Source organism: Canis lupus, chromosome 30 (genome assembly GCF_011100685.1).
Source record: "Canis lupus familiaris isolate Mischka breed German Shepherd chromosome 30, alternate assembly UU_Cfam_GSD_1.0, whole genome shotgun sequence".
NCBI classification, from domain to species: domain Eukaryota; kingdom Metazoa; phylum Chordata; class Mammalia; order Carnivora; family Canidae; genus Canis; species Canis lupus.
The window spans coordinates 21,615,003-21,641,715 of NC_049251.1; the positions used below are offsets into that span (position 1 = coordinate 21,615,003).

At 36.3% G+C, this 26,713-nt stretch overlaps 1 protein-coding gene across 3 annotated transcripts in view; it reads right to left on the bottom strand.

Annotated features, from left to right (window-relative positions):
* Window positions 1-902: 902 nt before the first annotated feature.
* Window positions 903-26,713, bottom strand: part of RFX7 (regulatory factor X7) — a 132,441-nt gene continuing 106,630 nt past the window's right edge. For all 3 annotated transcript variants that reach the window (XM_038580491.1, XM_038580490.1, XM_038580492.1), the window contains exons 6-10: window positions 14,240-14,356; window positions 12,849-12,933; window positions 11,932-12,139; window positions 8,654-8,949; window positions 903-7,032 (exon numbers count right to left, since the gene is read on the bottom strand). In XM_038580491.1, the coding sequence (XP_038436419.1) occupies window positions 3,757-7,032; window positions 8,654-8,949; window positions 11,932-12,139; window positions 12,849-12,933; window positions 14,240-14,356 (3,982 nt within the window). In that variant the 3' untranslated portion in view covers window positions 903-3,756. The remainder of the gene's footprint in view (window positions 7,033-8,653; window positions 8,950-11,931; window positions 12,140-12,848; window positions 12,934-14,239; window positions 14,357-26,713) is intronic.

Here is a 26,713-nt window from a genome sequence, read left to right on the forward strand (position 1 = left end):
AAAAAAAAGCAAAGCAAAGCTGAAGATGATGCAACAGAAACAGGAAGAGTTAATAACACTGAGCTACGGAACATTGAGCCTAACCGGTCTTCGAAATTAAGCTAAATGTCTTTATGGCTTAAGCTAGTGTTATTTTTTTGTAATGTGAAGCCCAAAGCACCTCAGATACTATACAGTGTTTTTCCCCCAGATTTTCTTATTGGTTCACTGTAAACATTGGCCGATTTACCTGCTTTTATTTAAAAAAGTTTTTTAGTCATTGAGAATCATAACATACCTATTTTAAAGTTAACATCCGGGTAATTCATTACTTTTAAGTGTTGATTATCTTTCTTAGGATTAGTTTTGTTTTCTTCAAGTACTTTATTACTCTGTAGGAATTGAAATTTTTTACCTGCTCATTTCTGATTCCATCCATACCTACAGCTCAGGTTATGGTTTACAAGTTCAGTTCATTTTGTATTTCTGGCTCACCAAAATGTCTACATTGGTTTGGGGGCACAGTTGTCCTTTAGAATTTTCTCCACTTCTCCCTACTATTTTTCTATTCAAAGCTTCAAAAATATACATATCTAGGTACCCCACAGACTAATGTTTTAAAGCAAACATTATGTGAATAAGTAAAAGCAAAGATGTTTTCTGGGACAACATAAAACTCTGTGCCATGTCCCACTCATCAGTAATAAAATCCTAAGTGAAAATTAGAGTTCTGACAAAATAAGTTCTGTGTATCCTTCTAGATTAATAGTAGAGAGCAGATTAAGAGGACTGTTCAGCCCTGTGTGGATTTTTATCCATTTCTATGAATTTCATGAGATCTAAGGAAGAATGGCATCAAGTCTGTCTGAAAATGGCATACTGCTTATATATAAAAGATTCCCACAAATCACCTTAAGACTCAGTCAGTTTAATATAAAATGTTTTTAATTGTTTTTGAAAACATTTAAAAAACAATTTTTGAGCACTTTCAATAAAAAAAGAGAACTGAAATGCTACTGCAATATTCAACTACTGTAGTTTCAGCAGGTACAACAGACAACAAAACACTGGGGAAATCTGACTTTTTGCACTAAATGAAAACATGAAACAGGGCTTGTTTTTTGTCATTTATGGTGTAGTAAAGCACATTATAGTACAAGACTATTATATGAACCTCAGATGCACTGCACAAAAAAAAAAAAACACTTTCCTTCTTTTCAGTTCAAAAGTCAGTGCTTATTGCAATTATATGCAAAATTATTTACTTCATGAAGTCTTATCATGATAAACAGTATGAAAAATGTTTTAAACATGAAAACAATGAAAATAATTTGAGAAAGAACATATTCAACAATAACTAAGCAGAATTAGTAAACATAAAAAAGTAAATAACTTGTGAATAACTATGCTTGCCTGGTTAACACTGAACCAGTTTTAATACAGCCAAGAAAAAAAAAAGTGGTTACAGGAATACCTAGTACTGTACAAGATAAGTCAATAACACTCATGCACATTTTGTGATCATGTATTAACATGGTGAAGCAAACTAAACTTAATTCTTCCTGCTGTAATATTCTCATGTAAGAGAATAAGAAATAGAAATATCTCATTGAGATCAATGCACATTGCTACATAAGACAATTTTATCTGTCACTTTGATGACATTTTGTCTTTTCATAATGAAACACATTTAAAAAGTTTAATCTGTGGACTGTATTGGTTGCATTTATCCTAAGAGATGTGCCTACCACAGGTTCAACAAATTTAGTGCAATATATGAACCCCAGAAAGTTTGCTGGACGAATTCAACCAAATTTAAAGTGTTTGCTGCAATACTGTACAGAGGGTTAAAAATCCTCCAGTCTTTATATTTTTATAAAAAAAGATTTCTGTTATTTTTATATTAGTAGGAAGCTAATAATGTAAACAAGGGATTAGAATGGCCTCAAAATCTCCTTTTCAGAGTATCTCATATAGAAAGGCTCCCATCATTTGTTAAAAGAAATCACACAGTTTCCTTTGGGTATTGCATACTTTGGTGTGCAGTAGTGCTGTGTCTCAATGTACAGTGAAGAAATAACTAGCATCAAGAAAAAAATATCTAACAGATCATTAAATCAAGATAACAGCAAACACACACAAATGCCAATAACTAAGACATATCAATATATAAACCTCTGAGCCAACCCTAGCACCGTTTATTTATCAAAATATGTTAATACCCTACCTTGCAAATTTATTGAACAATGAAACCTTATTAAATTAAACCCTTCATAGCATTTGTTAAATATTCATTGATTGTAGTCTTCTGATTGGCTTAAAGGGAAGGAAAGCTTTGCTTAGGTTCAAGGTAGCATAGCAATGGTTTAATGTTAGCTTTAAAAACTTAATGGCAATTTTTAAACCTATTTGAAAGGATTCCTAAAAATTCACTCAAATGGAGCTGTCAGCTAGTGAGCAGATTTGTGTCAACAAGAAATTCATAAATAATCATTCATAAAACAAAATGGGAGCCATACAGAGAAACATTTTAAAACAAATCCTGAGTGCTGCTTTTGCAATCGTGGTTATCACAATAAATAAATTAAGCATGTAATAAAATGCTCCTCTTCTTCAAGTACTACTGATATCCCCTTTGTTTTATCAGTGACATAAAGATTTGTGGCTTCAGACCTCATGTGGTGAAATGTGTTTTGATGTCATCTCCCTCTAGTTTGTTTTTCAAAGGGATCCCATGATCGACTTGTATTACTGTTTTCAAGAGTGAAGAAGTCAGTCATTAAATTGAGGACTTAAGGATATTGTAATCAAAAGCTTCAAATTAAATCTTAAATAGAATTTTAACATGTGCATGTAGCCGTTGTGATTAAGAAAATGCTTTTATTTTCCTTCTAAATTCCCGTCTCAAATACCAGATAAAACATAAAAATATTTTTTCTAACATGCTTGTATTTATTCTATTACATTACAGTATTTGGAGTTATTTACGTGTGTGTGTGCACGCACACAGGTACATGAATGTCTCTGTGTGTGTGCTGGCTCCATACTAAAAATTAAATTTTAAAATAAGACTAATGCAAGGTCACAAATATTAAATGGCTACTAGTTTTTCCTCTTAAAAATTTTAGTGCAGCTTTTGCTTTCCTTAAATTAATATTTAATTTTCCATTATTTTCTCCTATTTAAGCCCTTCAAAATGCAGGTGTAAATGGTACTGAAGTCCCAGAAAGTCCTACAGAGATTTTTTTCTTTCTACAGTAGCTCTATGCTTCAAGCCTAAATACCAGTAATAACCTGAATATTATCCCTGCTTCAAGGAAGACCTTCTTGTCTACAGTTTACCTTAGCTATGATTTCATATCTAAAAGATAATGCCAACAACAAAATAGCCTATACCCTAAAATCAATGGTTTCCTCTACATTCTGTGCAGATCAACTGATGAATTAAAATGAACTTATACAAAATAAAGATCTAGACTGCTCTTGTAAAAGCTGGTTAGTCAATTGTTTACTAGCAAATGATGTGATTAAATGGGGGAACATTACAAAATTTAAAACCTAATACTTGTTCCTCTACAGCCTACTGTCTTCAGAAACTTGTTAAGAACTGAGGCGAGTCTAACCATTTCCTACTGAAGAAGAAACCACTTCTGCAGCAAACTCTTTTAAAATGTCACAATTAATAGTAAGTGTTTCTGCTGCGGGAGGCACTTCCATTAAGACAAATACAATACATATGTCTTTAGATACAGTGTGCTACATATTATAAAACACTATTTAACCCAACATTTCAACAGTAGGATGGTCCTTGCTTTCTATCCACTCAAAACCTGATGAAGTCATAGAGCTCATGGATTCACTGCAAATTTGTTGAAATAATGGGTCATTCTTTAATTCTTCCAGTGTAGCTTCATCATCTTGTCCCTGCTGACGACCTGGATCAAACAGTAGGTTTGGGTCTAAAGTGTTCAAATCATTGATGCTGCCTGAGAGCTCAGAAGACAACCTGATATCACTAGAGAAATCAGACGCAGTATTAGTTAGATCAGATGCTACCTGACCTACCAGCTGCTGGTTGGTTTGCAAGCTGTCTCCACTCAACAGGTCTTTAACAGTGCTATTGAAATCTAATTGTTGCTCTCCGATTTCTGATTGTGCTTGATTATCTCCAGGAGAAAAACTGATCTGATCGGTGCTATTACTTTTAGTGAGGTAAGATGGTGTTTGGAATTCATAAACAGAAGTGCTGGAATCGATCATATTCTGCGGATTGGCACTAGGAAAAACAGTGGAAGTTTCCAAAATCTGAGTGAGATTCATCCGGGCTGTGTAATTGGAGGGCAGGTTGTTCATGCCCAAACCTCTCACTGCATCATCATTGTCAGAATCAAGTTTACTCAACAAAACATTGGTTATTTTTTTACTGTTTGTTTGCTTCTGAAGAGCATTCGGGAAGGCTGTCTGCATCATGACTGTCAATGGAACTGATTGACTTCTTTGAGCTATGTTGTTGGCACATGCATCTGTGTGAACATTTGTGAAAACATGAACTTCTGGGGTTACTGGACTTCCAAAGGGGGTCACATTAGATCGGGGGATATTAGATACTGGATACAGGGTGCTTCCACTAAGATTACGTTGGCGATGAACAGCAGGGCTCACACTCCGGCATCTGAAGTTGCTGCTGGCAGATGAATTAGTTCCTTTATTATCAAGCGGGGCAGGGACTGCAAAACCCTCCTGTTTGTTGGTGTTATTTACAGTGGCACCTTGATGCTGCACAGGAGAGACAGGAGTTAAACGACCGAAGTGAGTGTCATGATGTCTGGATTGAGATTGGTAAGACTGTCCGGGCACAGCAAAAGCATGAGGTTTCCTAAAACGGTCTTCCACTAGTTCCTGATAGCTTGGGAGAATGCCATGGCCAGAAACTGATGAATTACTAACCCCACTATACCCATTATTCATCCATTCAAGCTTGGTTTTGTCAGGGTGCGTGGCCATGGGTCTTTGCATTGGTTTCACAGGACTACTTGAGATAATGCTGGCATCATGATATGCCATACTGGAGCTTATTGGGGTAAATGCAAATGGATTCCTGCATTCAACAGGGCTGGGAGGGACACTACTGCTGCAGTTAGAATGTGGAGTACCAATGGGTGTGTGTCGGCTACTTCCTAAAGCACTATCCACAGGTGTGGTCTGGGCTAACCTGGAGCAAGGGCTCTCCCGTGACAGACTCTGAGACCCAGCAATCATTTCTGATGTTGGAGTTGGGGTTGGGGTCGGGGTCGGGGTTGGGGTAGGAGTGGGTGTGGGTGTGTGGATTGGAGTGCCATTGCTATGGATTGGATGATAGAAGTGGGCACTGGAGGCATGAGATGACATTGGAGCTCCTGGAGTTACCGACTGACTTTGAAGAGTCATTCCCAAACAGTTACCGTAAGAATGAGAATTGTTCATTGATATTTGCTGCTCCATAAGCACCAGCTCTTCCACAATACTATCTTGTGTAAGCTCATCATCAAAAGGAAAGTAGCTTTCATTTGTTTGGGAAACAGAAGGCTCAAACTCTTTCAGTTCAGACTGTAGAGGTAACTGATCTGAAGACTGTGCTTGTATTTGATTCAAAGAAGATTCTTGTATCTGGCTTTGCAGCTGCTGAGTATATGTGTCCTGTGGCATTCCTTCTAATTCCCAAACAGACTTCTCTAAGTCATTGATATCAGAGTGCTCAGGAATTGTCATAACACTGATATCTTGCTGTTGTTCACAGCCGGCAGATATAAACTCAGAATCCTTACTGACCTGTTGCCATTCATTTGAATTAAAGCTACCATCTGGTTTTGAATCACTGTCCAAAAGAAAGACATTCCCTTCAAGTTTTACTTTTATATCTGGAGACGATGATGGTGTTTGCTGTTCTGAAGCTGAATCACTAGCAAGAAGAGCAGAAGAATTCAAGGGTCGATTTGCCACCATGTGTGAACTGACATTTATTGATACCTTGCTAGGAATCTGAGCACCGGCTGTTGAACTTTCTATTTTCCCTGAATGTGGAACCTTTTGGTCCTTCTCAACACTGCCTGGTTTCTGACCTTCTATAGTAACTGCAGAAAGCTGTTCCACAATTGGTTTCTTTATGGGAGGCACCTGGGACTCTTGCAATGCAGAAGATAGTCGCTTTCTTGGACTTTTAGTGCATAATTTAGGGTCTTTATTTATTGAGTCACCATTAGCTGGTGAGCTGGTGCTGGTGTAAGTTAAGTTCTGAGTGGCAACTGAGAGAGTGCCAGTGCTTGGATTATTGCCTGTTGAAGTGCCTGGCAGACTTTCATTACAGCGACTTTTACATTTGGTCCTCTGGTCACAGACCTTAGTTGCTTTTACTTCAATGATACCTTCATTCGAAGGTTTTTGCACTACTCCATCTGTATTACTTTTCTGCCCCAAAAGGGCACTAGCTGTTGCTTTGGGAGCTTTAGTCCCATCAGCGTTCTCTTGGCACTGTACAGGCTGCTCATCTGATGATGTTTCGGGTTCCATCTTGACTTCCACAGCAGATGCTCCCCCAGTGCTGCTGGTCCTGGATCCAGGAGACTGAAGTGAAACAACAGAACCATTCTTGATCTGGGGAATGGTCCTTGATTCCTCTGTTGTTCCTGTAGCGCTGTTTACTGAGGCAGAATGTTTAAGTGGGGCATTGCTGTTGCTGGGCGTGAGGGATATTGCTGTCATTTTCACCACATTTAGAGAACTCATGTGTGAAGTGGGTACAACAGCGGTTTTGATGGGACTGCTAGTAAAGAGGACAGTAGTCGGGGAGCGAATGGTGAGTGCACTGGTGTTGGCTGGTTTGGGTAAGATCTGAGGGTAGCGGTGCCGGGCAGAACGATCCCCACCAGGACTGGCTGGAACGTTCTGAGGAGTCTTTGGTGCCTGTTTCACAGACTGCATGTGCTGAGTGACCACTTGTACATTGAGGGGAAGAACTTTGCCGTCAGAAGAACTCATTGGACTGGGTGAAGTTACCAACTGCCTGGTCCTCTGGACCTGTTAAAAGGCAGAAAACAGGAAAGTCTGATTTAACAAGTCTAGGATATAAATAGAAATTCACATATCAGTATAGTATTAAGGCATTTAATAAAGGTAATGCTAAAAAAGAAAAAAAGTTTCTCTGTTAGACAAGAGTTCTATATCAATCTACCTACCTATCTAGATATCTATCTGACATCTATCTTATTATATCTCTATCTATGTTAGACCAGGTTCTATACAATCAGAAACATAAATGTTATAAAAAAATGCACAGTGAAATATAGTTGTAAAGTACGTAAGAAAAAACATTAAGATACTTTTCAATAAACAGGACTAAAAATTTCACATTTGTGATGAATACTTGCCAAAATAATCATTTTTAAGGAGATTATAGGAAAAGAAGACAAAATCTTGAAAAAACATGCAACTATAAAGGTATCTACCTCTGGGTCAAGAAAATGATTGTTTTATGAGTCTACCTTGGACATTAGCAATTAAACCACAGTGGGTAAGGTCTCAGATAAAACTACTGTCTCCCCAAGTTTGCTCTACAGTGAATAGCACATAAGTGTGGTTACCAGCTATACCATGTTTTAATGACACGATGGTAATGATGATGATAAGAAAAACAAAGATAAAAGATCTCCTTAATGATATTATCAATAACATAAAAGACCACTTTTTTTGGCATGATGCCTCTTATTTTATTATTTTTTTGTCCTCTCATTTTAAAAGTCCCTCCATAACCTGTTTGGTAATAAGGAAATAGACTCAGAATAGCTAAGGGACTTGTCCAAGGTCCTATGTCCAGCAAGCCACAGCAATAGGTCTATATTAAAGTGTTATCAATACGAGTTACAACTCTGCACCATCTGAATGTTAAAAAGAAGAAAAGTTTAAAAAAAAAAGTTTGCAATTGATCATCTTGGCTTAGGTAGGGATGAAATAATTCTCAAAATGACTCATCTCTTAGCTAAAGCTGTGACTGGTCATGTGTGCATACTGTGCATGTCTTAAATCTTTGTATTTTCACTTGTGTTCATTTTATAGCTTTGTACTTAACATTGTATATTGTGAATAAAAAAAAACTGACAGAGCACCTGGGTGGCTCAGTCAGTTAGGTGTCTTTTTTATTATGGTTCAGGTCATGTTCTCAAGGTTATAGGATTGAGCCCCGTGTCAGGCTCCACCCACTGACCAAAGAATCTGCTTGAGATTCTCTCCCTCTCTCTCTGTGCCCGCCCGCACTTTCTCTCTCTCTCTCTCTCAAATAAATAAAATCTTTAAAAGACAACTGACTGAAACTGAATTTATCTGTGTTCACAAAAATCAATCTGTAACTGAATCTATACCAATACTTGCCTCCTTCTTATGTGGCATTTTTATTTATTTTTTAAAATAAAGATTTACTTACTTGAGTGAGAGCGAGCGAGAGGGAGCATAAAGGGAGAGGGAGAAGCAGACTCCTTGACACAGAGCTTGATCCCAGGACCCCAAGATCATGACCTGAGCTGAATGCAGCCACTTAACTGACAGAGCCACCCAAGCGCCCCTTATGTACCACTTTTAATTAAATAAATTATCTCCCACCATCCCAATGAAGTCTAATACTATACTATTTAGTTAATGATATTACCGGAATGGGACTAGGGACAGCTGCCACAACGATACCAATAGGCTGAGGAGAAAGGATTGCAGGATTTCCATTAGAAAGATTAGTCACTCCATTGGTTGTAGTGCCTTCTGGTTTTTTTGCTGAGGATTCTCCTGGCAAAGGGGACTGTAGTTTCTGTTCTTGCTGCTTCTTCTGAATTTTCCGTTGCAACTGCTGTTTAGCATCAATAGGAGAAGGCAAAGTCTTCACTTGAGGCTGAAAAGAATTACTCTCAGCTGTAGGTATAAAAGCAGAAGGCTGGGTAATTCCTTTAATTCCTGAAAATAAACAGAAAAGAAAGCTAAAATAAATACTCTGTTTTATAGAAGGCAGTTACAACTCAATTTCTTTGAACATGTAGCCATCTACTGGACAAAGCAACCCAAACCAGCAAATTTTAACTTATAATCTCTTTTTAAAATATAAGTGTTAGACTTTCGTTTATAAACATTTGCCAGTATGGTTTTAATTGATACCTTAAAATATGGTCCAATTCAGGTGACAGTTTCAGGTAAATCAGTAATAACAGATAAAAATGTTGAAAAGAGTAGTAGCTATGTCATAAACATGTAGAAGCTAAGATAAATAAATACCAAGGGAGCATGTTTCACATTTTATGAGATGTCAGAAATTTCCTTCGTTTAGTTCTCTAATTAGAAATCCATGCATTTTCATGACTTAAATATTCAGCTCACAAGGGGCATTCAATAAATATTTGCTGAAATTATTCATATTTAGAAAAATGTGTATAGGGAGAACAAGTCTTTAATTCTACCAGAAATCCACAAAAAGAGGTACTATTTTAATTGTTCTATACAATTATTCCAGTATGACATAAGAGTAGTTAAGCAGTTTCTACATAAAACTGAGGTTAAGGTATTGTGAAACACTGTCACTGAGAAAACTTTTTAAAACAGTAGTAAGACCAACACTGAGAAAAAAAGAATGATAAACTAAGCAAGAGATAAATTTTAAATTAAGAACATTTGATGTCGTAATACAATTAATTTTTTAAAAAAGTTCATTCCACATTTAGGGTATAGCACTGCGATCATTAGAAAGTAAGCTGTGGCTGGTAGAAACAGTGGAGAGGAATGGGGAGGACCGCACCACCCTGCTGGTACACCTTGCCCTTTCTTTCTCTAGCCCAATTTCTGCTTTTCGTCAACAACTTGTGGAGGAGGAGGGGACAGGAAGGAGAGAAAGAAGTGCCTGTAAACTCTTTCCCACACACTCTTCAATAATCCTTCATCTTTTGACCTCCTTTTGATCACCTAAATACCATTTTTTTCCTCTTCAAATCCAGCTCAAACTGTACTGCTCCCTCTTGGCCTCCAGCCTCGGGTCTGGCTTTTCAGCACCTGTACCCAAAAGCCTCTGCCAATGGCTCAAAGCTCAGCTGTCTCCCTCCTGCCAGAGTTTCTGGACAAGAATGATTTCCAAGCAGCTGACTTACAAAAGGACATTTGTAACACAACCTGTTCTTAATATGGAGACTATATTTATAAAAAACCAAATTCACCTTCAAAGGATGAAGATTAATCACCAAAGGTGTTTAAAAAAAATATGGTAGTGGGTGAGAACAAAATTTTGAGTCTTAAACTATTCTGAGTAGTGATATAATTGCTAAACTACTGAATACTTTCACAAAGTGAATGTTTAAATATGAAATTTTCAGTATTTTTGTTTAAAAAACACACCTTTCTTTACACTTATGCTTTAAAAATTCATTGATCCCATCATTCACCACTCTTTCAGTCAGACTTTGTGAGCAATGTGGGAAATAAGATTGAGAGGTTTCTTTTCTCATGATACCTCCTAAATCCTCAGCTCGTTCAAGCACTAATCTGGGTGTCAGTAGGGTAAGAGAAAGAGAACACAAAAAGTTGAAGGGCCCATATCTTTTAAAACCTCATTTTGCCACAAGATTAGAAGACAGCATGATGTAATGCAGTTAACCTGGGTTTTTGAGACCAATAAATTGGAATTCAAATCCTGGTCCCACTGCTTATGTGGCCATGGACAAATTACTTAACCTCCCTGTTTCCTGATCTGTAAAATGGGAATTAATATCACCTGTCTCACCTGACTGCTGGGAGAAGAAATGAGGTAATATAAGCAAGCTACCTAGATAGATCAGGCTACCCAAGCACTCTCTTATTCATGTATAAGTAAACAGATTTAAGTCATACAGTTTCCAATCTAGACAGAGAGTCATGACAACGTTCTGATAAGAGATTATTTTGCTGAAGTGAGTCCTCAGTTGACAGTAAGATGAAAGGATAGAATAATTATATACTCCCGCCGCCCCCCCAAATACATAAAGCTTCTGATAAATATAAACTGAAAGAAAAATAATTGTTAAAATTATTAAGATTTTTAAAAAGTGAAGTTATTTAAGAAACCATAATTGTGGCTGGGAGAAATCTATTATAGATTTTAAATTATTTACATTTAATAAACAGAAGAATCATCTCTGGAAAACAAGTTTCAAGTTAATACATTTTTCACAGAAATTATAATTTCCTAGAGTAGTAACTCCACTTACTCATTCTTCCTTAGGTTTATAAGGTATGACTGAAATGAGACATTTAAAAACTTGCAACAGAACAGGTACTTTACACAGCTATTAATTTACGAGGGAGTTGTTTATTCCAAAACTGTCAACTCCTAAAATTGTCAAATGAAACAATCCGTATTTGAATAATAATATTCATTTGAAGGTATATTTTAAAAAATGACTTGCTATTTTATAATAAAGCTTCATATAGTTTGCTTTTTGTGACATGAAGGTACCTCTCACACTATCCAAAGATCATTTTATTTATAAGTATTAGTTTCTAACAGGAATCTAGCAAGTCATTTAAAAAATTTAATCTTACCTAATATTTATTAATTTAGACACACATGTATACTTAAAGAATACATATACACATATTCTTTAAATTTTAAAACGGCAATGGAAAAATTAATGAAATATCAACTGGGAAACCTTAAAAATTTCATGTTTAAGTAGAGCAATATACCATAGGGAAAATAAAAAAAACTACAGCCTTAAGCTTTACAACGAAATGACTATAATTATTACTATTTTTGTTGGTTCAACAAACCCATCCGAACTTAGTTAAGTGAGGTGACAGTAAGCTCATACAAACACTAAAAAGTCAAAGTTGTTCTTTGGCGAAACTCTTATTTTGCTACCAACTCTAAAATGTAGTAACAGTTCTGTCATTTTTAGCTTGTTAATGGTAATTTTGTACCTGGTGGTGCTGCTGCCATTACCGTTAGAGCTGCCATCGACTTGGTGCCTATATAATGACTTTTTACAAGGAAGCGGGCTAATTCCAAGACTGTGTCAAATGGCTGGCTTAACACTTTCTGGGCCCATTCACAAACCAGACGGCAAGCAGAAGAGATAACTTCCTCATCAATATTTTGAAGCTGCCCAGAAGGTTCAGTTCCTTCCAACTAAACAAAGGAAAAAGGAAAAGTTAACTTATAAAAGAAAGCTCAGAGAACTTAAACTGAAGCACATCAAAGACATACATTCTTAATTAGAAGATGTAATCTAAATCTGTCGGGTCAAAGTCTTATAAAATGCCCTGCTGGCAGGCACATAAGAGCCTTGCAAATAAGAGGCCTATGCCTATACCAACCAGCAACACTGTGAGTATAACATTTAAATGGTTGTTAAATATATATATGAAGGCTAAGAGATATTGTGAATCTTTCTAGAACACTTTTATGACATCAGTAAAACAAACGATGCCACTCTCTGTATTTTCTCTTCTTTGTACTTTTTGCCACCTCAAGTCTTTTTTGTATACCTAAATGGTATTAGATAAATATATAAGTAAATAAAAAGGAAAAAAAGGACATTCATACTACATATATTACCTCACAACTTAAGTTTTCCTCTTGACTATATATTGTCAACATATATCACGGATAGAATTAGAAACCAGGTTAGACACACATTCCACCTAATTTCATGAGCCATGATGACATAAGTCATATATGCTAAAATTTTTCAGCCACGATTGAATTTTTCATCTACTTTGTAAAAGGCATAGTTCCTGGTCCCTTGTTTTATCCAAGTGAGATTATGCAGTATGCATTTCAATGCTGACCTTAAGGTATAATTCTACTTATTTAAAAGAAAAGGCAAAATTCTTACCCCATCTCCAGTTTTGTGAAAATCAAGATTGGGCAGTGTTGGCATATGAACAAAGGCTTTTTTCCTTAGTCCACTGTAGCAATATGTAATAAACAGTTAAGGTCTCATTCTAAATTAAATGAACTGTGTGTGTGTGTGTGTATATATATATATATATAATTCGCATTTGAGAAGTAACCATATATGAAATAATAAAATCAGAATGAGATAACATCTACTTTCAGAGTTCTTCAGTAAGAGAAAGCTTAATATTATAAACTCAGGACACTTTCAGTCTTTTGAAACTGGAATGGTCTTTATAGAATGTTACTGTCTTAAATGAAACAAAATGATTCTCATCTGTTATAAATTTTATGAATAAATGTTCCTAATAGGCTGTGCCAACCACCAGCAACAAACAGGTCAGAAGGAAAGGAATATCCAGATGGAAACCTGGCACAGCACAGGGAAACTTTAGCCCAGGGCACTGGGACAAAAACAACTCTTAAGAGTGTCACAAGGGCTTTAACCTTTTCAGTTCTTTTTCCACTGAAACACACAGGATTATCACCTATAACATGCCAAAGGTCTATCAAGACATTTTTGCTTGTACTCAGAGAACAAGGATGGGTCATGCAACAAGTGATCAGAGGATATCTGGAGCTGTTTTAGAAAAGTAGTGTCCCTTTTTTCCCTTTTCCTCTCATCTCCACAGAAGCAAGTTTCTGTGCTTTGAAAAAGGCCAAGGGCTAAGTAAAGAGAAATAATGTTTTTCTAATTACAGAGCCCCTCTATTTCATAATCTTCTTCCAAGAGTCGGAAGGACTTTAATAAATTCTTAATTTTCATTTCCTTTTGTTTGCTACTAAGTATGTCTGTCATAAGAGGGACCTTTCCTATGCTCTGGCTTTTATTTTAATACAGGTTTTAAATGGTTGGCTGAAAAAATACTTTAAAGAGAATATAATCTTCCAGTATAAATTCCACAAGAATTTTTCCTGAATGTTGTATATTTTGCTAAGGAGATCCCGATGTTTCTAAATTATAGGAAGAAGATAGCTAAACTCTTTCCCTCCACTTTTATTGATATGGTTTATGATAGCTGCACTGTAGCAGATCTCAGTTGATTCTTACTGTTAAAGAAAAGGAGATCACACCATTAAGAACACATATTACAGTGACAGAAGATGGTGACATCTATCATAATCCTAAAACCACTATTTGTTATTGCTCTTGCAGTTTGACATATAGCCAGGAAAATAATGTTTGCAATTATTCTACTAAGAACTTTGAGTTGTTTATATTTGTTGACTTAAATTTATTTCTAAATATAGTTGCTAGTTGAACTACAACAGCAGATGTTCTAAGTGATTACTAAAGAGATTACTAAAAACCATTCTGGTAAAGGATATTTAGATTTGCCTCTTGTGCCCAGACGACGTGCCTTCATGTTTGGAAAGACATTTTTCATGATCTTTCCAAAGTCAGCAGCACTTAATGGATGGTAACCAAGATTGTCACAATAGCTCCTGCAAAAGAAGGAGGGACCAATTTAGAGCAACAGAACTTAGAATTACACAGGACAGTCCTATTTTAATATGACTTGACAACTTTAACAAAACTAAAAACCACATCTTCAAGTCATTTGCCACAATTTTCACTGATCATAATTCTTTGGTGACTAACTCAGGTTTAGTTAGCTTGTTCATCCTCAGGGTATACAGTACCATTGCTTTCAATAGCATCCAAAAAACTCGCTGTAAGAGATACCTGCAGTACAAAGTTTTCCAACCACAATCCAACTCTGCCCTCTGAACTGAGTATATCCAGCTCAACCAGTAGGGTTCTACATTTCCACATAAGTATCAAATTCATATACTGAGATAATTTCCAGTATACACGTTATGTAAGTCAGACAGCAGAAACAAAACTGCTATATAGTTTAAAATAGAAACATGATATATTAGGCCTAAAAGGAACCTTAGGAATCATCTATACCAACACTCGCATTTTACGGATAAGGGAAAAAAATGAAGGCACAGAGAGAGATTCCAAAGGTCCAGTGTTCTCTCTTCACTTCCACCACTCTATTATTGCCAGGAAAAGTACTTTGTAAAGCAGTAACTTCAAGTGGGAAGAGGAAAACAAGTCAAGTCTTAACTACCACTCACAATCAGGTGTTCTGCTTTTCTCTATGTCTGCCAGTCATAGGTAAAAAGCCAATCCCTCCTCTACCAGTTCAGCAGCAGACCAAGGCCACATCTTGTCCTGGCTACCAAGGCCTTCCTCAGTAACTGCTGGCCTTTGAGAGAACTACTACCTGAGAAACACCAAAGGGGAAGCAGAGGGATTCCAAGATACTCCAATAAAATTTCCCCACCTCACCTCTTATTTCAGCATTGACCAGAGTAGCTTCTTGATAAAGTCATGTAGTGGAGAGTCAAAAAGAGATTTAGGAATAAGAAACAATGGAAAAAACTGGAAGGCCTGTAAACAGGGTATAATGGTTACTGGGACTTCAGTTCTTGTAGACTGCTGAATCTACTGGCTGTTGCTAGTATATAAAAACATTATATACACTTATATCTATTATATAATACATTCCTGAAGTGACCTGGCTTTAAGAAGTCAAATTGGGCAAGACTTAGGAGGAGGTAGGGCCCCTGGGGAGCCTTAACAGACACGGTAGGGGCAGGTTTGGAGATGAGGGTACTGTTCTTGATTGTGCCCTTCCTATATCCACACCAAATTCCAAATACCTCTGGTGGAGGTGTGGAGAGAGAGGAGTCGCCCAGCAAACACATTCCCAACAATGTTGAAAAGGCGGGAGAAAGGAAAGCAGCTAACATGTACTGAGAATTCACTTTATAGGAAGTATTAGATTAAGTATGTCATATTTAACTTGAGACTACATGTAACACTCTGAGTGGTTCGGGGTCAAGGCTGAAGGTACAAAGTGAAGAGGTGACTATTTTCCGGTGCTGACAATTTAAATGAATTGTATCAAATCGTAACCATTTCAGTAGCAAGTCAAATCATCAGTCATTTTTATGGTTTAAATCAACACAGAAAGAAAATATAAATGAAGTTCTTTTAACATGCATCCTCTACCTGGAAAGATTACTTTTCTTAAAGTCTCAGCTGCAAGGTCATTTCAAAGTGTCTCTAACAACTATCCTATCTAAAGCAGTGCCCTCCTTGCCATATTGCCTATTGGTGTACTGCTTTTTTTCTCATGACTTATAATAATTATGTAACAGCCAATTTACTTGTTGCTTGTCACCTCCATTAGGCTATGTGTTCAACCAGGGCAGTGACTATATTTACCTGGTTCACACTGTATTGTCAGCATTAAGAACAAGATTGAAGAGTCACATTAAATTTTAATATATTAAGTATGTTGTACTTAAAATAACAAACTTTAAAGAAACACATAAGGAAAAAAGAAAACAATGTTCACTGGTTTCCTATGACAGCATGCATATGTATGGACCTTAAAAAAAAATGACACAAAATAAAGAGAAGCAGGACAAGTCTAATGAGAAATACAATATATACATTCTACTCCCCCTCTGGGATTTAGGTTTAATGTTTTCTCAATATATTAGTATACCAGAATTTTTTACTTTGGCAAAGTATTAAGATGATGAATGCAAAATTTGCTTGTTAAATCTTGAGTGTGATTTCAGATTGTGAAATGTTTTTTGATTCTTATCCATTCCATTTAAAGAGAGGAATCCTGAGGTGTTTGGGGGTTCAACTGGTATAGCACGTGACTCTTGATCTTGGGATCATGAATTTGAGCTCTACGTTGGGTGTAGTTTTTTTTTTAAGGAGGATATGTAAAAGAGGAATTCCCCTTTTGGAAGAATGACTTTTTTTTTTTTTTAAACAATCATATTATCTTTAATAAACTCTTTAGTGGATAAGTAAAGAAAGTACCTTGTAGATGTATAAACAGCTCAAATTATTCCTCCTAAATCAAAGTAGGCAATGTTAAGAATAAGACTGCTTATGATTAAAATACTTTGACATCTCACATGTCAAAGAGAAAATAGAGCCCCAAATTAAAAGCAACCATACAGGTTCTCAATTTCTTTAATATTATGAGATCTCAGAAATGGCAATGAGTTTAGAAGTCATACAGTTCAACTTCCTGACAAATGTGGAAATGACTATATTCCTAAATGATGGGTTACATCATTGTAAAACTTTTCCCTGATAGGGAAGCCTCTGTATCGTGAGATGGCCTCTTCAATTTTTAGTGGTTCTAATTTTCAAAGAAAAAGGATTTCATTATTAGAGCCCAATCTCTATTGGGAAGATACAGATATTCAATGATTTTGCTTTAACCTGAGGAAATAGTTTTAGGTTACCTAGTCATAATTTTGAAATCAGTGCTACATAACAAGCTATAGATTATTCCAGCTCATGTAGAGATCTTGGTTAGTTTACATCTGTTTCCTGGTTCATAGCTTTAACTGTAGGTTGATTAAGTAACATATGGTGTCAGTTACCGTCAGAATGGCTAAAATTAACAACTCAGGAAACAACAGATGTTGGTGAGGATGTAGAAGGAGGGGAACCCTCTTACACTGTTGGTGGGAATGCAAAATGGTGCAGCCATTCTGGGAAAACAGTATGGAGGTTCTTCAAAAAGTTAAAAATAAAACTATGTTATGACTCAGCCACTGCACTACTAGATATTTATCCAAAGGATACAAAAATAGTGATTTCAAGGGCACATGCACCCCAATGTTTATAGCAGCACTATCCACAATAGCCAAAACATGGAAAGAGCCCAAATGTCCATCAACTGATGAATGGATAAAGATGTAGTATGTGTGTGTGTGTGTATATAATATATATTGAAATATTAATGTATATATATACATTATATATAATATTATATATAATGAAATATATATAATATATATATTGAAATATTACTCCGTCATCAAGAAGAATGAAATCTTGCCATATGCAATGATGTAGATGGAACTAAGCAAAATAAGTCAGAGAAAGACAAATACTGTATAATTTCACTTATATAGGGAATTTAAGAAATCAAACATGAACATAGAGGAAGGGAAGAAAAATAAAGTAAAATAAAGACAGAGAGAGAGGCAAACCATAAAAGATGCTTAATTGTAAAAAACAGAGTTGCTGGAGGTACAGTGGGTGAGGGGGGATGTGGTAAAAGGTTAATGGGCATTAACAAGGGTACTTGATGTAATAAGCACTGGGTATTATATGCAACTGATGAGTCACTAGATGCTACCTCTGAAACTAATACTCCACTATATGAACGAACTTGAATTTAAATAAAATCTTGAAGGAAAAAAAAAAAGCGTCAGCTAACACCTCAGTGTTAGATTATATTTACCCAAAACTTAAAAAATGGGAGTGAATAATGTTCTGTTCACAGGATAACATCCTAATGACATTCTTAAAATGAGATCTTTTGTTTTTTCAATCTCATTCTATTTTTTTATAGTAGCACTTTCAAGATGTTGAAATTAAGCCTAACATTCAACAAGATCATCAACACATCACTCAAAAACCCGTCCAGCAAATCCATCTTTAATGTTATTCATGCCATTTACAAATTAACTATAAAAGTTAAACATTACTTAGAGGTACAAAAATATAAATAAAAATCATAAAAGACCAGGAGCAAAAGTACAGCCTTAGGATACCTTACCATACCTGGTCATTTTTTGAGTGCTTTGTATGCATTGCATTATTTAACCCTCCCAATGATCTTAAGTTAGGTGTTTTTTTTAATCGTGCAGAGTTGCTTTTATACTCTTCTGAGATACTAAGTCTCAAAACCATTAAATAGGAGCTCCTGTTTTCTTATAGATGTAAAAAAAAATGGCTATAGCATAATTTATATGAAAACATGCACACATATCTCACTACATGTACATGTGCTGGAATTCAAAATATGACATATGAAGACAATGACAGTCTCTAAAATGCCCTTAAGCTCACTGTAATAGCATATTACTCTCTATAAAAAGTGTGATCTAAAAAGGTCACCCTACGCTACACCAGGTAGAAAATCAAGGAAGACAGCGTTACATGTGTATAAAATGTTATAAAAGTAGCATAACATATTTATTTTTTAGAGCAAAAATTTGAAATGGTCTAACGTCAGCCATAGACCACTACAATTCGTGGCATACTATTGTCTTCACGCATGATTTCAAGATCCATACTTTGATCCCCTCAATCCATTTCCCCCACCTCCCCAACCCCTGCCTTTGAAACTAAGAGTCAGTTCTCTGTATCCATTAACTATTTATTATTTTTTTTTTTTAGATTCCACATAGATCATACAGTATTTGTCTTTCTCTGTCTTACTTCACTTAGCATAATGCCTGCAAGGTCCATCCATATTGTCTAAAGTGGCAAGATTTCACTTGTTTCTTTGGTGAATAATGTGTGTGTGTGTCTGTGTGTGTGTATACCAGAATTTCTTCATCCATCAACAGACATTTAGGTTGTTTCCAATTCTTGGCTCTTGTAAATAGTGTGATGAATATGGGAGTGCCTATATCTTTTCAAATTAGTGTTTTCTTTTTTGGATAAGGATCCAGGAGTAGAATTGCTGGGTCATATGGTAGTTCTATTTTTAAAGTTTTGAGGAATCTCCATATTTTTTTCCATAGAGGCTGCCTGCACCAATTTACATTCTCACCAACAGTGCACTAAGGATTCCTTTTCCCATTACCTCACCAACACTTGTTATTGCTTGTCCTTTTGATAACAGCCATCCTAAGAGGTGTGAGGTGATGTATCTCATTTGGTTTTGATTTGCATTTCTCTGATGATTAATGATGTTGAGCAACTTTCCATGTATCTCTTAGCCATCTGTATGTCTTTTTGGGAAAAATGTCTGTTTAGATCTGCCCATTTTTAAAAATCGCTTTGCTTTTTGCTACTGAGCTGTATAAGTTCTTTATATATTTTGGATATTTAAGATAAAATATATATGTATTATATCCCTTATAAGATATATGACTTGCAAATATTTTCTCACATTCAGTAGGTTGTCCTTTTATTTTGCTGGGCTTCTTTTGCTGTGCCAAAGCATTCTGGATGTAGTCTCATTTATTTTTGTTTGTTGTTTTACTTTTGGTGTCAGATTAAAAAAAATCATCACTGAGACCTATGTCAAGGAGCTTACTGCCTAGGTTTTCCAAGTTTCATGGTTTCAGGTTATATGTTCAAGTCTCTAACTAATTTTGAGTTGGTTTTCGTGTATGGTCCAAGATACTAGTTCAGTTTCATTCTCTAGTAAGTGGCTGTCCTGTTTTCCAAGCCTATTTATTGAAGAGACTGTCCTTACTTACTCCATTGTATATTCTTGGCTTCCTTTGTCATAAATTAATTGACCATATATTCATGGGTTTATTTCTCAGCTCTACTCTGTTCCACTGACCTGTGTGTCTTGTTTTTATGTGAATACCATACTGTTTCACTTACTATACTTTTAACAGTGTTTGAAATCAGGGAGTGTGATGCCTTCAGCTTTGTTCTTTCTCAAGACTGTTTTAGCTATTTGGGGCCCTTTGTGGTTACATACAAATTTCAGGATTCTTTGTTCCATTTCTGTGAAAAATGCCACTGGAAATTTATTAGGGATTGCATCAAATATGTAGATTACTCTGGCTAACATGGACATTTTAACAATATTATTTCTTACAATCCATGAACATGGAATGTCTTTCCATTTGTTAGTGTCTTCAATTTTGTCCTTAATGTTTTAGTTTACAGTATATAGGTCTTCCCCTCCTTAGCTAAATTTATTCCTAGGTATTTATTCTTTCTGATACAATCATATGTAAGATTGTTTTCTTAATTTCTTTCGACAGTTCATTATTAGTGTATAGAAACATAAGTTTGTGTACTGATTTTATATCCTGCAACACTACTGAATTCGTTTATTAGTTCTAAGAGTTCACTGATGGGAGTCTTTAGGGTTTTCAATATAGAATATCACATCTTTTGCAAACCGTTTTACTTCTTCTTTTTCAAATTAGATGCTTTTAATTTCTTTTTCTTCCCTAATTGCTCTGGCTAGGACTTCCAATACTCCGTTGAATAAAAGTACCGAGAGTAGGCATACATGTCTTGTTCCTGATCTTATGGTATGTTAGCTGTGGGCTTGTCATATATGGCCTTCATTATGTTGAGACATGTTCCCTCTATACCTATTTTGTTGAGGGTTTTCTTTTTTTTTTTTACCACAAATGGATGCTGAATTCTGTCAAATGCTTATTCCACAATTAGTGAGCCCATCATGATTTTTATCCCTCAATTTATTAATGTTGCATATCACATGTTGATTTATTTGTAGATACTAAACCATCCTTGCATCCTTGGAATAAATTATTGATAGGTATGTATTTACTGTCATCTTTTTAATTGTTTTGTGGCTGTTTTTTTAGTTCCTCTCTATTTTTTTCTTCCTCCTTCAATCTTCATGGTTTGAAGGCTTTCTTTAGTAGTATGCTTATACTGCTTTCTCTTTATTATATGAGTATTTACTATAGGTTTTTGCTTTGTGGTTACCAGAAGGCTTACATAAACAACTTATCTCTACAGTAGTCTATTTTAAGTTCATTAACAACTTAAGTTTGATCACATTTTAAAGCTCAACATCTTTACTCTTCCCCTCCCATGTTTTGTTTTTGTATCTATCTTATATATCCCTTAACTAATTATTATAACCATAGTTATTTTTACTTTTGTGTTCTACACTTCACACTACCTTTATAAGTGATTACTACCTTTAGTAACTACTTGCCTTTCTAGTGAGATTTACTCTTTCAAATGTTTTCTTATTAATATCTTTTCTTTTCCACTTAAAGAAGTCCTTTTAATATTTCTTATAAGGCTGATTTATTAGTGAAGAACTCCTTTGGCTTTTCTCTGGAAATCTCTTTATCTCTCCTTCACATCTCAATGATGTGAACTTTGCTAGGTACAGTATTTGTGGCTGGAAATGTTTTTCTTTCAGCACGTTGAATATATCTGGCCATTCCTTTCTGGTCTGCAAATGTTTTTGCTGATGAATCTGATGACAGTCTTTCGGGGAATGGGGAGGTTTCCTTTGTATGTAACATGTTGCTTTTCTTTTGCTGCTTTAAAAATTCTCTCCTTGTCTTTAAAATTTTTAATTATAATGTATCTTGGTGTGGGTCTCTGAGTTCATCTTAACTTGAACTCTCTGAGCTTCTAGGATCTGGGTATCTGTTTCCTCCTCAGGTTAGGGAGGAAACATTATTTCTTCAAATAAGCCATTATTATTCAGCCATTATTTCTTCAAATAAGAAATTTGTTCCTTTCTCTCTCTCTCTCTTTCTGTGACTCTTATAATGGTGAATGTTAGTCTATTGATTTTGCCTAGTAAGTCCCTAGGTATCACTGTTTCATTCTTTTTTTTTTTTTCTTCACTGTCTCATTCTTTTTTGCATTTGCTGCTCTGACTAGTTAAGTTCTATTGCCTTATCCTCAAGCTCACTGATTTTTTCTTCTGCTTCATTTAATCTGTTGTTTGACCCACTCTAGTATATCTTTCAGCTTGATTATCGTATTCTTCAACTCTGTGACTTCTATTGGTAATTTCTTACATTTTCCATCTCTTTGTTGAAATTCTCACAACGTTCATCCATTCTTCCTCCAAGTTCAGTGAGCATCTTTATGACCATTACTTGATCAGGTAAATTACTTATGTCTATTTCATTAAAAGTTTTTCTTTTTCTGAGGTATCTTATTCTTCCTTTTGGAACATATTTCTCTTCCTCTTTTTGCTTGACTCTGTGTTGGTTTCTATGCTTTAGATAAAACAGCCACCTCCCCTCTGTCTTGAAGGAGTCATCTCATGTAGATGAGCCTTGTTGTTCAACCCTGCCCTAACCCTTGGCTATCTCAAACTTTTGTGCTTGTCCAAGTAGTCTGTTATATTTTTAATAGTTCCCAATAGTTAAGTATATGCCAAGACCTGTCAGTGCCCCCAAAAGGAGGACTTCAACACCTAGAATCGAGCTAATGGGAAGCCAGAGCCTCAGGTAACAGCTTTTAAAAGTATGCAAACATATATAGTCCTATGGGACTGTAAGTATAGCCCCATTGGCCATCAGCCAGCAATCTGGAGGTATTCTTTGGGCAACAATTGCAAAAATCAGGGCTGATGATGAGTGTGCAACCTCTCTTCTGAAAGAAACTGGTGAGCTGGAGCAAGACAGAGGCAGACTCTGGTGTCCACAGCCTCCACTCCTTGAGACCAGCTTCACAGACCACTAGATGTATGCCAAACCTGAATCTGCCCCTCAGATCAAAGCTCCAGAACAAGCAGAGACCTCCTACATACATAGAAAGACTGGGAAGTCTGCTATCTGTGCAGTGCCTTCGAAGTGGTAGCCTTCTAAGAACCATCTCTCCGCTTGCCACAGTTCTGTGAAACCCAGGAATGCAAGACTTCTGGTGATCAGAGTCACGTGATCAAGGGATATCCCCTGGGTGGCACCTCCAAACACTGAGGCACCAGACATAAAGCCAAGGTGCCAGACATGTGTAAAGATTCCCTCTGGGAAATGACACTGGAGCACAGCAGAGGGAAAGTGCAAGGCAGTACCTGCCCTCAAGATTTCAGAAAAGGATCAGTTAACCCATGGATGTATGTTTAATTAGAAGGCTGTAGCCATAATTAGCTAATAGGTCTCCTCAGAAAGACCTATTGTCTTGCTATGCCCTGGGGCTAGCAACTGTTTAAGAATTCTTTTTCCATTGGTGATAGTCCTTTGGGGCCCATGCATGTTAGGCCCCACTGGCCACCAGATTCAGGCAATGTGAAGATGTTCCCTGGCAGCAACTATAAAAGTCAGGGCACGAGTAAAGGTTATAAACTCCTTTTTGGGTGACATTGATTATTTCAGTTCTGTGGGACCAGGTATGCAGCTCCCTGGCCTCTAGAGGCAGGTGATCAAGAGGTATCTCATGGACAGTAGCTGCAAAAATCAGAACATTAAATGTGTATACAAGCTCCCTTCCAGGAAATACTGGAGATCTGGAGCATATCAAAGAGAGGATGCAAAGATGGTGTCCACTAGTCTTTGTCCCTATAGACTGTTCCAGCAGGATCTTAGATGTGTATATTAAATTAGATGCCTGCCCCTCAAGCTGATGCTTTAATATAAGAAAAGTAAGCCTCCTTACTTTAAGTACTCTGCTGCCTCTGAGTCTAGGCTTTGGGTGGGTGAGTCCAAACGTGGGTCTTTAAAAGCTGTGTCTCAGATTATTATTAGTCTTTTGGGTCTTTAGACATGAGCCCAACTGGTTTTCAAACTTAGATGTTTTGGGGGGAGCTTATCTCTCAGGGTTAAGTCTTAAAAGTTGGGGTGCCCGATGTGGGGTTCACCTGCTTTGCTTTTTGTGAAGGAGCTTTGGGTTTTTGAGTTCCCTCCTGATTATGGGTCACTAGACTGAGAGTGGGGTTTATGGGCAGACTGTGTGTCCTAGCCTCTCCTACCCACTTCGATGTGGTTTTCTTTTCACTTTGCCTGATGTGTAATCATCCCTCAGCCAGGCTTTAGTTTAAGAAGAATATTTTCCATATGTAGCTATAGACTCAGTGTATCCATGTGAGGAGGGGAGTTCAGGATCTTCCTATATCACCAGCATGAACTGTTCTCCTCAGGTATTTTTATTATGCACATTTTAGAGACAAGGAACTTGCACAGAGAAGTGAAGTTGGAAAGAATTTAGTTATCCAGCCTAACCCACTCATCTTACAGATGAGAAAGTATTGCTAATTAGTAACTATAAGCAAACTGAATGCTTGGAAGGCAACCAAAATTAAATCATTAATTTTTTTCTGAACATTTATAAAGAGAAGAATTAAAAATAATTTTTTAAGTAATCTCTACGCCTAACGTGGGGCTCAAACTCATGACTCCAAGAGTTGCATGTTCTACTGACTGAGCTGTCAGGTACCCCAAAGAATTTATTAAAAATTCTTAATTTTAGGGGTGCCTGGGTAGAACAGTTGGTTAAGCATTTGACTCTTGGTTTTTGCCTTGGGCTATAATCTTGGGGTTGTGAGATCGAGCCCCACATAGGCTCCACACTCAGCACAGATTCTACTTAGGATTCTCTCTCCCTTCTACCTTTTACCCCTTCCCCCTAAAATTAATCTTTAAAGGAAAAAAATTACTAATGTTCTATTAAAAGCCTTTTTAAAAAATAAGACATATAACTATTATTTTGGCAAGGCTTAACATTCATGTATTACAAATGATAATAAACAGTATGGGAATTTAGAGAGGTCTCAAAGACACAGAACCATTATTATTCCCTTAAAAGTATTAACCAAACAATTTTGCTAGATAATCTGGAAGACAAATAAGGGAAAAGTAATATGGTCAAACATCTAATTAGCTTGAGCCTTTGAAAAGTACAACAGTTGTTGAAATTCTCTAATATTTTTATAGTACAATTAGCTCCTGAGTCTCTAGAGAGAAAAACTCTTTGAAAGTGCCTAACCTTGGTCATAAACAGATTTGATTTTTCTTATTGTTTCATAGTCTGGGCAGAGTAATATTACACAGCTAGGTCTGAGGCACAGCCATAAGTCCACTGGGCTCTGGTATTTGGTGAGAACACTGGAGAAGTGTACAGTGTAATATATGTGATGGTTTAGTGTCCAAAGGACAGCACAGCTGGAAAAGCACAGCAGAAGCTTGTTAGGTTAGTTACGGCGTCTTCTAGCCTAAACTAGAGAGAAATTTAGAGTTGTTAGTAATACTTTTTTTTTTTTTTAAGATTTTATTTATTTATTCATGAGAGACACAAAGAGAGTGGCAAAGACATAGGCAGAGGGAGATGCAGGCTCCCCGTAGGGAGTCTGATGTGGGACTTGATCACAGGATCATGACCTGAGCTGAAGGTAGATGCTCAACCACTGAGCTACCCAGGTGACTGTTAGTAATACTCTTAACCCGAGCTTAGACTAAGATAAAATGTCACTTTTGAGATAATCTTATGTTTGTGGTAAGCAACCCATAAAGAAACAATACATCTGAAAGATTACTTTGGGGTCAACAAAATTAATTTTAATAGTTAAATTATAATGTGTATATAAGCAAATATGACCCTATTAACCAGCTGTTTCCTTCCAACTTGCCTTTCCTTTTTCAAGGAATTAATACTCATGATTTTAAATCATTTTCTTTTTAAGATTTATTTATATTTTTTTAGAGAGAAAGAGAGTATGTGTATGCATGGGGGGAGAGGCAGAAGAGAGGGAAGGAGAATCTTCAGCAGACTCCCTGAATGAAGAGCCCAATCTCATGACCCTGAGATGAAATCAAGAGAGTTGGATGCTCAGCCAACTGAGCCACCCAGGAGCCCCAATTATTACACATGATTTTAGGTAATAATCCCAAGGAAAAAAGGAATTTGTGTCCTTAACTATTTAAATCATTGTAAAAAAATTAATATTCCCTTTATTATTTATGAAAGGTTTGATTTGGGCAGCCCAGGTGGCTCAGTGGTTTAGCACTGCCTTCAGCCCTGGGCCTGATCTTGGAGACCCGGGATTGAGTCCCACGTCAGGCTCCCTGCGTGGAGCCTGCTTCTTCCTCTGCCTGTGTCTCTGCCTCTCTTTCTGTGTCTCTCATGAATAAATAAATAAATAAAAATCTTAAAAAAAAAAAAAGGTTTGATTTCTCACTATTGCCTATGAGAACCATTTTAAAAAAACTATCCTTTTGGTCAAGTTGGATTGTATCATCTTTAAAAATGAAGACTACACACACACACACACACACACACACACACACACACACATATTGATCACATTCTGTATCTAATGC